The sequence below is a fragment of the Panicum virgatum genome, chromosome 3N, assembly GCF_016808335.1.
Source record: "Panicum virgatum strain AP13 chromosome 3N, P.virgatum_v5, whole genome shotgun sequence".
NCBI classification, from domain to species: Eukaryota; Viridiplantae; Streptophyta; class Magnoliopsida; order Poales; family Poaceae; genus Panicum; species Panicum virgatum.
This window is the reverse complement of record NC_053147.1, coordinates 21110809-21124201: the sequence shown is the minus strand read 5'-3', so window position 1 is coordinate 21124201 and position 13393 is coordinate 21110809. Positions and strand designations below refer to the sequence as shown.

The following is a 13393-nucleotide window of genomic DNA, read 5'->3' as shown; positions in this document are numbered from 1 at the left end:
CCCGAGAAGTCAAATAATTTAAAATTTAGTCAAATTTATACAAAATAGTATTAATATTTCTCGGCTAGGATGGCTAGGATTCATTAATCAATTCCAGCCTGCGTTCATTAATCGCACGTGACCCGAGCGCAAGACCCTGCGTCGCTGATGCAACCTCATCGACCATGCACGTTGATTCCAGATCTGTCGACACGCAACTCGAGTGTTTAGAATCCTCATCACTCGGGTGATTTGATTGCCCAAAATGCACATTTGTCCATGAATGAAAAAATTGAGTGCGAATCCAGATGTAGCACTCGATTTACACACCCGGCCTCAAATTAAAATCCCACATATGGGACGCCACCGGGGGCCTCCACCACCTCGGGCGGTCGGATCGCTCGGAGAACGGGTGCGTGCAGCCAGGCGGAGCCGGCGACGGATTGGAGTCAACGCATGCACTGGCGTGGGTGATTTTAGTCGTAGGATGGGGCGCGGCTTAGGATGGTGGATAGGGCGTCTGATATTCTTAGCATTACCGATCGTTTTATATGTTATAAACAATGTGATGCACGTACAACACCTTCAAAGGTTAGCTACAAGTTCTAGCTAATAAAAAGGGAAAAGACTAGATTGAAAAAATAAAAAGCTTCTCCAAAAGCAGGGGAACTAACGGCCTTTCTAAATTAACTCTCCAAACCACCTAAGGGCACCCGCAACAGTTATAGAGAGCAGCTCTTTATAGCATCATCCACATCAGCTATAGAGAGTAATAATATAGATGATTCATCCAGAAAATTATCTATGACACACTATAAAATTTTATAGACCACATATGTCAGAAATTTTTAGTGTTAGATTCTACCCGGTCCCTCGTGGTTGCAATGCGTTCTGCATTTGAAACCATGAGGGATACCTATCACTCGGCACGAAACCACGCGCTAGTGACTCTCGCTAGATGAAGCGATGTTCTCTCCCTCTCTCCTGTTTTTTCTCTAACAGGTTGTGCTGTAGAGAGCACTAACGGTCCGTTGCGGGGGCCTAACCTCTCTCTCACTCCTCCTTGGCATCCCCTCCGCCTGCAGCCCCTCCTACGGTGTCCCTTTCGCAGCGAGGGTACGAAACTAGAGAATCTGTTGGATCCGATTTTGACTCCACTTTTGCTATTTTTATCTAATCAATTAACTTTATAGAGTTTTTTAGTGCACTTTTATATCAGTATAAAACAACCTCGAGCATCTTATATCTGCACTGTTTGGATACCTTATGTTAGTGTTAGTTTGTGTTAGATCAGAGTAAACTAACACCAAAATATCCAAACAGCTGTGTTAGTTTGTGTTAGATGCAACTAACACCCAAAAAAAACTAGCAGCTCTAAGAGGTGTTTTTTGTGTTAGTTTTGGTGGAGTCCACAGAAAAAAGGGAAGTCCCACTCTCTCTCTCCTCCCTCGGATCTCCCTACGCCCAGACCCGTTCGCGTCCTTCTCCTGTCCTCCATGCCGTGAGCAAAAGCGCCGCCCCAACCGGCCATGGTGTGACCGCCGCCGCACCGCCCCAACCCCGCCGCCGGCGCCCGCATCCCCGACGCCGGCCGCATACCCAACGCAGCCCCCAACCGCGGCGGCGCTCGCTGCCACCGCACTACCGCACACGCCACTCCTCCGCCGCCATGCCACGCACCCCTCAGACTCCGCACGCGTCGTGCTCTGTCCGTCAGGAGCCGCCTCTGACGCGAGCGGAGGGGGAGTTGGCCGCCATGGCCCCGCGCGGACCCGCCGCCGCGGCCGCACGCCGCCGCGAGACCCGCTATCGCTCGCCAAGGCCACCCACGCCGCGTGCGAGAGAGACGACTCCGCGGGGAAGTTGAATCCTGGCCGCCGCCTGCCGGAGCACGCGCTCGGCCGTCCGCTCCCGACCGCGAGCCTGTCCGGACCCGCATCCCATCCGGCCACGTGGATGTGGGACTCGACGTGGAGGAGCTGGCGGCGGCCATGGTGGCCGTCGGTGCCGCTCGGGCGCAAGCAGGGGAGGCCAGCCGGCAGCGTGGCGCAGGGGAACCCCTCGACGGGCGCGCAGCCGCGGCGGAGGCGCGGCGTGCTGCGCGCCGTGGAGGCGAGCACCGGCAGAGGTGCCCGTGGCACGGCGAGCTACGCGGCGGGGGGCCTGCGCGGTGGCGGCGGGGCAGCTCGGGTCTGCTTGAGCCAGGGCGCCCTCCCTCCGGCAGCTAGTAGCGGGGTTTGATTTTTTTTCCTTGTCTTCTTTAAATCAGTCACAAAAGTGGCCGGCCACAACAAATCCAGTTGCAAAGTGAGTTAAATGAGTCAAATAATTAGAAAAGTGTTTTTATTGTTAAACTAACACTAGCATCCAAACACCCCAAATGTTAGTGTTAATTCTGTATTAGTTCTGTGTGTTAGAAACCAACACTAACATCTAATAGTGTTAGTGTATCCAAACAGACCCATCATACAAGAAGAGTGGATAAGTGATTCTATAGCCAGCCCATCTGACTAGCCACCCATCGAACCGGCAACCTGCATGGGCGCTCCGATCCAGCCATCCCACCTCGGCCTTCCTGCCAGCATTCATTAATTGCACGCGAGCCGAGCGCAGGGATCTAGCGCAGCCAATGCAATCCCATCGGCCGTGCACGCAGCATTCATTAATTGCACGCGAGCCGAGCGCAGGGATCTAGCGCAGCCAATGCAATCCCATCGGCCATGCACGTTGATGACTAGAAAATCAACGCATCCGTTTAAATGACGTTGATTAGCTCACGACGTGATTTGGGGATTCGGAACTCGCGTTTCAGGGTGCATGCAAAGAATTGATTTGTGTATTGGTTGGTAATACTCCTTCCATTTTTCTTGCTTCATGTGTCGAAGCTTGCTGCAAGCTTTACAACTTATTTCTCCTCTCTCTATCTTTTTCTCTCTCCACCTCAGCATTTATTGCATGCAGCCTGTTAGGGCACTCCCAATGGAGTATTAATGATAGTTTCTATCTCTATTAAATAGCTTGTCAAATAAGTAAAATGGTGATGTGGCAGCCTAGTTAATGAGGAAAGATAGCACAAATCATAGAAATGGTTTCCTCATGGAGAAACCATGTCTACTTTTGACCCAATGCACAAGAAACCATGATTTTGCCATTGGGGAGAAACCACTAATTTTTATGGGGTTAATGTAATGCTCCCCATTGGTGGAATTGGGAGAGAGAAACAGAAAACAATTATTACTCGAAGGCACTACCACTGTGAAGAATGATTTCTATAGATGATTTCTTTTGCTATGAAACCGTGTTAGTTTCTACCATTGGGACTGCCCTTATAATATTTGCTCTTATAATTTATGTGAAGTTGTACCATGGAACCAGTTACTACAATGATGAAACCTATTTATTGTGGATTAGTTATGATAATATGAATGAATTATATGTCAATACTCCGTCTATTTTTATTTACATATCAAATTTGGGTTGTCTTAAGTCAAACTTAATCAACTTTAACCAAATTTATAGAAAAAGTAATAACATTTACAATACCAAATTTGTTTCATTGTGCTTATGTTGGGTAGTATATTTGTTGCTATAATTTTTATAGATTTTATCAAAGTTAGCTAAGTTTGATTTAGGATAAATCTAATACGATATATAAATAAAAAACGGACGAAGTAGTTAGAATAGGAGTTACCACATTTCCGTGTGGAGTGCTTCCGAGGAACCCAATGCATAATGAGACTAATTTTTCTTGAAATAGTTATGACAGTTTGAATGGATGAAGAGGATCACTATGATATATAAGGGCTTACAATGATTTGTTGGCAAATTACTGTAATGAGAGGAGACAAATTTAATTTAGATTACGAATTTACGATGATCTGAATGGTTTTGGGATGAGATTAAAGAACATCACTGGAATTCATATGCATGCATAGTGCACTATGCAATCGGAGGTGTCATAATTTACGACAACCTGTATTGACTATAATATAGAATTTGAGTTGCCGCAATCTGGCATTTTGATCTCTATGTTATTCAGATGATGAGACACAAATGCAATATTACCATATAATATACAGAAATGCTAGGGATAGGACATCCGACGAATCAGACGCCCTTATCCACTCATCCATGCAGCTCGTTGGCCTCCCCTCCCCTCCAGCGTCCTCCTCCCTCACATCGGTGGCACCCTTACCAACCCCGGTGACCTCCTCGTTGCGTGGGTGCGGGCGGAACTCATGCGGCCGGCAGGGCCGTGCGGCAAATCCAGAGGCCCTGTGCAAAACTATGAACTGGGGCTCTAGTGGCCTAGTAATAACTACTATAAAAATGACACATATGTTACAACATAATACATGTAAACAAAATATTTCAAGAATTATCATACCTATTCATTATTCAACTCTTCGTAACATATTTTCTAGAAGACATGACTAACAATAGAAACAATAAAATTAATAGATGTATTTGGAACTAGTAATCATCGATATAAAAAACAACATTGGCCTTGTTTAGATGCATAAAAGTGGATCTGTAAAGCACTGTAATACTTTTATTTGTATTTGGTAATTATTGTCCCGCTATGGGTTAACTATGCTCAAAAGATTAGTCTCGCAAATTATAGACAAACTGTGTACTTAGTTATTTTGTTTAGCTACATTTAATACTTCATACATGAGTTCAAAGATTTGATGTGATGTGAAATCTTGTAAAGTTTTAGAATTTTGAAGAGAACTAAACAAGATGATTGTGTGAGACTCAGAAATGGAGATTACCTTCGACAGCTTCAATCCAACTGCAGGGCGCCTTGCTGCTTGCCTTCTTGGCTTCTCATGTTCTTGGCTTCTCAATCTAAGTCCAATTGACGCAAGACCGTACTTTTTGCATTTTAACCTTTTTTAATAAAAGATTTCCACCTTTGAACCTTGTGTAAAACAAATTGTATTTTTGGACCCTAGGAGTCAGCGCTATGACTCACGACGCCGAGCTAATACTATTCGGCGCCATGAATCATGGCGCAGAGCTATTTTTCATTGCATCAGACGTGGCGGTGATGTGACGCTGATATGTACATTACCTCGGCGCCCGTGTTCAGATCCATGGATCTTAGAGTATAGATGGTACCCTACAAATTTTGGCATAGATACAAGAAAAAAAAAGTTTCTAAGCTTTGTAAAAAACACGTTTGTGGCGCAGCTGGTTAAGGTACTCTCCTCTCCCCTGTCAGGGCTGGGTTTGATACCTAGTTTGAAGATGTTTTTTGCATCATTTTTAGATGATTTTTTAGTTTGCCGTGAAGCGTAAGGAAACCAGATAAAAATGCAAACTAGAATTTGAACCTGGGTCTGCAAGGAGAAAACCAAAGAACTTCACCACTTGAGCTACAAAGCAAGTTGTGTATATTTTAGAGAGCAGTTTTACTTATATAATTATTAAGCCATTTTTTCAGGACAGAACGATTAAGATCCACAGCACCGAACTCGGCGCCACAGATCTTGGCGCTGAGGATCTGTGGCGCCGAGGTGGTGCCACATCGGATCCACATCAGCTGTCACGCTAAATAGGGTTGCAAAGTTCGGCGCCATGACTTATGACGCCGAGACGTGTTATCTTAGCGCCCTAGAACATGGCGCCAATCTCTAGAGTCCAAAAACGCAATTCGTTTTTCAAAAGATTCAAATGTGCAAATATTTCACTGAAAAGGTTAAAATACAAAAAGTACGGGACGCAAGACGCATGCAGGCACTCGCACTTAGCAGACACACACAGGGGCACACAGCCACCACCAGGCCCGTTTTGAAATGCAGAGGCGGAGCGGCCAGGCGCAGGCGCCAGGGCGGCGGGCGCTGCTGCCTGCTTCGCTATTCGCTGGATGCCTCGATTGCCTGGGCGGAAGTGCAGAGATCGCTCGATTGTGGTGACGACAGAAGCGGAAGCATCAGGATGGCTGGATTGAGTTACACAGTTTCCTCTTTGGTATATTTGGGGCCACAATTTGTATTGTATTTGACCAAAATATAGTTAAAATAAAATCTACTATATAAATTTAGCTAGTAAACTTATTGTATTTTGGTGCGGTCGCACGGGCCTAAAAATGGGCCTGGCGGCCGGCATGGTGCTCGGGCGGAACTCCTCCAGGTGCAGGTGCAGGGTGCGGGTGGAGCTCGCCGACGGTGCAAGTGCACGCAGAGCTCACCGGTGGGGTGGCCAGCTGCAGGCTGCCACTCCCGGCGGCTTCCGCCACGCCGGTCGATGGAGGAACTACGGGCGACGTCCATGGCAGGTAGGTAGCTCCTGGAGGTTGAAGATGAGCGAAGGTTGTGGCGAGCACTGAGTGGTTATGTTGCAATATGTATGGTGTTGCAGTAGAGATTTTTAGAATGTTACTATTTTCTTGATGTAAATGTTGCAAAAGCAGATCTAACGTTGCATTGTTGTATTTGTTTCAAGTGTTTTATCTAGATGTTGGAAGTGTTTAATCTAGATGTTGCACCTTCAATGAGAGATTTGAATGTCCCATGCAACATGAAACAGATGTTGCGGCGAGTTTTTTTTTCTCATCATCAACAAATGGCTAACAACTTTTTTCAATATTTTTTTGATGTTGCAAATGATGGTTTTTATGTTGCAGATGTTTTTCTTTTATGTTGCGAGCGTTTGATGTTGCGCTGGACCGATAGAGCGTTCGATGAAAAAAATTTCCATGAGACATCCGGGCGCTAACAAATCTGGATAATAGCAGTTCGGAGGAGCTAGATTGAGGCACGTTTTGCTGCATGCATTCGTCATCATCCTCAATTTTGTTGGGCTTCTTCGGATAGCCTCTTGATCTCCATGATTTTAACCTCCAATCAATACAGTGTTCCGGCCAGGGCGCGCGAACACACCTCGCCGCCGCCGCGCCGTGGGCACGTCCACGCCACGACATCGCAGCCATGGCGCGCAGAGCCTTGGGGTTTTTCCCCAAGCACCTTGTGTGCGATTGACACACACACACCCTGGAACACACACGCATACGATGGAGCCACACCGGATCGGAGGAGCACCGCACCGGATCCAAGCCACTGATGGGCGGGGCCCGGTGGTCAGAGAGAAGGAGACGACGCCGACACGTGGGATCGAGCTGCAGCGCGAGGAGGCGGGAGAAGAAAAGAAAAAGAGAGAGAAAGAGTTGCGCCGGATTTGACCCAAACGACCCAGGAGCGGATCAAGCCCCAGGCTACTTTTAGCCTACTAACCCGTTAGTGTTCTTCTTTTCCATTTTCTTTTTCTGAGCACTGACGCATGGGTCCCACCAATCGGTGAGACCCAGCTGCTGACACGCAGGTCCGACTGACCCGCGACCCTGGACCCGTTGACCGGTTGGAGATTTCCTAGATTTTGATGCGCCAGCCAATAGCTAGCTTATCTTACAATTAATTAACCAAATAAGATGCAATCATCTTAGATTTCTAGCCGGCGTTCATTAATTACATGTCACTCGAGCGCAGGATCCAGCGTTGCAGATGCAGCCCATCGATCATGGCCTGTTTGGTTTGTGCTAGGACTCCTAGCTCTAGAAGAGAATCTTGTATGTATATAGTACTAAATAAAGTCTATTTGCAAAATCTTTTCACGGATATGTGTAACTTTGCACGACGAATCTAATAACGTTAATTAATTCATGATTGACTACAGTAACCATTTTCTAATCATGCAGTCAAATATATTATTAGATTCGTCTCGCGAGTTAGCGTAGGGGTTGTGGAGTTTGTTTTATAAGAGCAAGTACAACAAGGAGTTTATAGCCCTTTGTTTGCTAACATGGCAGAGAGAGAAAACCAAAAAATTGGAGAAGATGCTCTTATGTAAAAGACTTATGTAAAAGACGCCTCTTTATATGCTCCTAGGTAGTGAGAGTAAATGAAATGGAGAGTAAAAGAAAGAGAAAGTAATTATGGACCCATTGGAAGAGACAACCTATTGTATGAGATATTTTATAGGTGTCTCTTATAAACTTAAGAGACAATAACGAAGTCTATTATTGACATGCTCTAAACTAACTTTATTTAATAACTCTAATTAGCTGTTAAACTTGTGCTAAATTTTAGCGTAGCACAAACCAAACAAGTCCCATGCACCCTGATTCCAACCAGCGTTCATTAATTGCACGTGATAGGCTCCTCTCTCCCGCAAGACCTCTCTCTCCCGCCGAACCCCCCACCGCGACCACCCCGGTGGCCGCCGCCGCTGCCCGGCCAGCCGGCCGGCGGCGGCGGCCCGCAGCTGCGCCGAAGTTGGCCAGCCGTCTCTCGCTCAGTCTCTTTTACCTAGGTCGCCCCTCCTCCGTTCTGGTCGTCAGTGGCCGGATCCGCCCGCTCCTCTACTTTGTTTTGACGGATGCTTTGCCGTCGGGATTTGAGCTCGGGATTTGAGCTGGTCGTACCTTTTGGTGGATGCTTTGCCATCTCTCTTGGTTTGGGTGGACACTTTGCCGCCGTGGTTCTTCTTCATCTCTAGCAGATGCTTTGCGGCTGGGGATCTCGGTGCTGCGACGAAGGCTGTGCAACCATAGTGTTTTGCGTTTCTTTTTGCAGGTTCGGGTGTAGCTATGATGTGGGTTCCTTTGGTTTGTGGGCTGAGCACGTTGTTCTCCCCGTGTTGCTTGTTGTTGTATGTGTTGTCGTTGTGTCTTGTTTGTGTGTGTTTTTTCAGCGTTTCTCTATTTTCATTTCTTTGTGCTCTTGTGTTGGTCAAACTTGGTTTGGCCGCATCAAAACTATGTCCGTAATTGATTTCTTCTTAATGAAAAATGTGTTTAAGCACGGTTGCGAAAAAAATTAATTGCACGTGACCCCGAGAGCAGGATCCTGTGTTGCCCATGCAACCCCATTAACCATGCACGTTGATTCCAGATCTTCTACACAGAACTCGAGTGTTTTAGAACTCCTCATAACTCAGGTGATTTGATTTTCCAAAATGCACATTTGTCCGTGAAAAAAAATGGAGTGCGAATCCGGATGTAGCACTGGATTTACACACCCTCAAATTAAAGCCCAGTTTGGTTTCCATAAGTCAGATGACTTATTAAGTCATGTGACTGATAACCAATGACTTATTAAGTCATGTCTGTTTGGTTGTAGATGACTTATAAGCAGGGAAAAGGTATGAGCCCATACTAAAAGGGTTGACTTATAAGTTTTAAGCAGGGGTGAATCAACTTATGGCTTATAAGTTGGAGTGACTTATAAGTTGGGAGTGTTTGGTAAAATAAGTCATTTTTTTCACTTTTTGACTTATAAATAGATGACTTATTTAGAACCAAACAGGACCTAAAGTCTCACATATCGCCTTGTACCAACAGAGTCAAATTGTTGTAATGCTGTAGCCGTACTATCTCAGAACAATTCTTTTGGCACCAGATTAATCCCATACGTCATGTTGCAGGCTCGTATAAGAACCCGACCATCCTGCATCTTGAGGTACAAGATTCAAATCTTATTTGTCTACAAATCAAAATACTTTTAACAAAATCTCTGCACAAAGCATTATACGGTCAAATCATTATACCAAATTTTGAAAAAAATGGACATTTCTCAATCCAAATATAGGTTGTATATATATATAAAATATAATATATAAGCAGTATTCTGTAAGTTGCTAGCATAAGGGTACCCATTGATTGCATAATGGTAAGCAATTGTTGGCCACCAGAGATTTATAAAATCTCATTTTAAAGAAATCTATCTACTGCATATTGTTTCGTGACGTTACATTCCATCGTCTAAAAAGAAAATGTGATAGCTGTTTAAATCCGTTCTCGTAGTACCACGACTGCGCGAGGGAAACAATATACGTACTCCCTTCGTCCCATGAAATTTACAATTCTTGATTTTTTTTATAGATATATTAGTGGCGGTGTGCAAAGACTCTCATGCTCTTATTTATTTGCCACATACAATTAGTTTTGGCATGCATTCAAATCTGACCACTTAATTAGGCAGGTAATTGAGATCCAATCTAGAGAAATACAGTCTTGTAGCATTTTTTCAAATGCAGAATTGCACTTTTTATTGGGACGGAGGGAGTAGACGGTACATGATGCCAAGCTCAGATGTACTGGAGCTTTACAAACCAAACATTGGAAAATCTAAACCGAAAACAGACAAATAAATGAGACACGCTTATTCTTAGAAAATAAATGAGACACGCTTCTTGAGCTCAAACTAGAGTATCAGACCTCGTCCCTGCACCAGCCGTTCTTTCTTAGATGAGATCATCAATCAGGCGGCGCAGGTCGCCGTGCGAGGACCCACCTTCCGCCATGGCCGCGTGAGCCTTCGCGGAGAGCTCCTTGACCCTGCTCCTCGCGGCGTCCCCTGCCCCTTCGGGCTCCATAAACCTGGCCACCGCTCGTGCCACTGCCTCGCTCGGGATCAGCTCGTGCTCTTCGTACCTCGTGCTCCTCACCCCGGCACCCTCTGGCCACAGACGTTCGCCAATCTTCAGCACCTCCGTCACAAACCTCTCAGTGATGAACTGCTCGAACACCATCGGCCACGTCAACACCGGCACGCCGGCCACGACGGTCTCCAAGACCGAGTTCCACCCGCAGTGCGTCACGAACGCACCCACCGCCGGGTGTGCAAGGATCGCCGTCTGTGGGGCCCACCTTGTGACGACCATCCCTCTGTCCCCGACGCGCTCCTCCCACCCCTCTGGCGGCACCCATGCCTCCGACCTGACCACCCACAAGAACGGCTTCCCGGAGGCTTCTAACCCGAGGGCGAGCTCGCGAAGCTGAGGCTTGGATACGTGAGCCAAGCTGCCGAAGCACAAGTACACGACCGACCGGGCTGGCTTCCTATCCAGCCACTCGATGCACCCTGAGCCATCGTCGCCGGCGGCTAGCTGCGATGGTGGCGGCAGTGACACAGGCCCGACAAAGTAGGTGCGTTTCATGTGACGCACGTACATGTCACAGTACCTGTCCTCCAAATCGAAGAAAGTGTTCACGACGAGACCGAAGCAGCTATTGTGAGCTGAACTTAATTTGGCTCCCTCGGCGCGGACGTCCTCTGGTCGACGCCGGCTCCTCACCTCCTCAGGCAGCTCGGTTACTGGGATCTGAATGTCCGGTCCCATATACTCGGGAAGAGTCAGCACCCCGTCAGTCGCGCCAGCACCTATCAAACTGAACAGGGCTAGCATCGGGAACGCCCCGATGACGTGGAACGTGACGCACGGCACGCCGACACTATCGGCGATGCTGGCGTTCCAGTGGAAGAGTATGTCGGAGACGACCACGTCGGGCGAGCAGTCCCTAATGAGGCCCTCGTGCCCCGGGCGCATCAGCCGCTCGTCGCCGCCGACGGCGTCGATGCGCCACGCGTCCGCAGCACTGACGGTGGAGTGGTTCTCCACCCCCGGTGGGAGGCCGTCCACGGACGGGAACGGGTACGTCGCGACCTGGACCTCGGCGTGGCGGCCGGGGCCGCGCCGGGCGAGCGCTGACCGGAGGACCGGAACGTTCGCCGGGGTGACAGCGACGGTGGCCTCGACGGCGCCCGGCCGGGCCGCGGCGAGGTGGAAGGCGAGGTCCGCGAAGGGGCCGATGTGGCTGTTGGTGAAGAAGGGGATGAGAAGGACCCGCAGCTTCTCGCTCCGCGGCGGAGGGGAGGCCATGATGGTTCCTTGCAATCTTCCGCCGGTGGTTTGGCTGGCTGGGGCAGCCGGAGTAGAGCATCTCGTTGCTTTAAGATGCCCGATCATCCGACCGATCGTCTATGGAGAACACAATCAATACCACGTGCATCACGTGGTAGATGTAGGACATTAAGCATGTACGGAGTAGACGACAAAATCGCGTTTAATTCTTGGTTTGACAGATCTCGTGCATGGCCTTATCCACTGCAAATTAAAGCGAGCTTTCTGCAAAGGATGATGCAGGACAGCACATGTGAGCTGTGTGGTGGTGAGCCAGAAACGGCTTCGCACTTGATCTTCCACCGTGCGTTGGACGCCGGAAGTCCCTCGATCGGGTTCGATACTCCATCAGACTTTGCTGTCCATGGCATTCCACGGCTTCCTCGACCTGCGGCCAATTCCCGCGCTCATCGTGAAGGGCCCCACTGCCATGCTCAATTTCTCGGAGATGGCGTGATCCGCTGCCATGGAACCGCCTCCGGTGCCGGGCGCCTCTCCCGCGGCCGTTGCCGCATTGCCCACCTTGGTGCCGGCGCCCCTGGTGGCGGGGCAGGAGGAGGACGAGCTCGAGGCGATCCTTGAGCTCCCGCCGCTTGACGAGCTCGGCGCCACATCGAGCTCCCGCCGTTCGGCGGGCTCGTTCGAAAACTCAGGCCGGACGACAACCACAGCTGGCCAATCGGTAGGTGCTCTCATGCGGAACTTGTAATAATTTATGGTCGGTCTGCTAATCAATTAGTGTGTAATTAACTCTTCTCCTAATAATGATGCCACCCGTTATGTTGTTCCTTTAGCTCGGTTTCAGACCTTCTTCTCCTCCTCCTCATACGTGAATTGGATTGATTGGACGGATAATTATGTGTATGTGGTTGGATTGGACAGGATTGGACGGTGAGAACTGAGAATTATCTATAGGATTGGATTGGATGTTAACATGACTTCAATTGGATGTTAATTAGATATTACTAGTTGGATTTTAGATGATGACCCATTCCTAGGAGTACTTGCAACCATTGATTGGAGCACAAACATTTAGGGATCAAATGGGACGGGAACAGCGGGAAAAATTGTTGGAAATATGTGTTCAAATAGATCAAGTTTTAATCTGAGAGAAATTGCATAAAACAATGCTATTGCTATGTATTTTATATTGGAAAACAAACAGCAAAAGTATCTGAAATAGACCTATGTAAAAATCTATTACACTTACATATAAGCACTTCGTCCTCGTGTAGATATGATGCAGTGCAGATTGTAGTTGAGTCGGCACAAAAAAAAGTCGACCGGTCTCGAGAAGTTGCGTAGTTGTGCTGTCTAAAAACCTTATTGCCGTCCCTCATGCAGACTACATGACGGCAAAGGCTTGGAGATACCTCACCCTTCTCCTCGGTGCACGTCAAGAAGAAGAGACGGCGAGACTCACAGTTCACCAGTTGAGAAAAGAGAAAGAAGGATTGTTGGCGCCTACCAACGTCACCAGCGATGACGCCCGCAGACGCCAATTTGGGGTGACAGTATTTCATGAACCACGAATGAATTCGCAAGCGCACGGAATACCGCTGAAGCATTTTACCCGGGAGTATACCGGGGTGTCATTTATATTTCCGCAGGGAAGGCGGTGAGTGAGAGAATATATAGATTAGTGGGTAAACTCTATCTAGATTGGATATTCTCATACATAAAAGGGGTAAGATAATAACATGGTAGGAGGTAGTGTGACACACACAAA

General features: G+C 47.8%; 1 protein-coding gene across 1 annotated transcript; it reads right to left on the bottom strand.

Moving 5' to 3' along the window:
• Window positions 1–9987: 9987 nt before the first annotated feature.
• On the bottom strand, window positions 9988–11706 carry LOC120665025 (UDP-glycosyltransferase 73C4-like). Its single transcript, XM_039944439.1, has one exon. The coding sequence runs from the start codon at window positions 11641–11643 to the stop codon at window positions 10225–10227; it is 1419 nt and encodes a 472-aa protein (XP_039800373.1). The 5' UTR covers window positions 11644–11706; the 3' UTR covers window positions 9988–10224.
• Between the last annotated feature and the right edge of the window lie 1687 nt (window positions 11707–13393).

Bases quoted from the DNA above. Each gene is read 5' to 3' on its own strand.
- LOC120665025 (XM_039944439.1), bottom strand. From the start codon at position 11,643: ATGGCCTCCCCTCCGCCGCGGAGCGAGAAGCTGCGGGTCCTTCTCATC.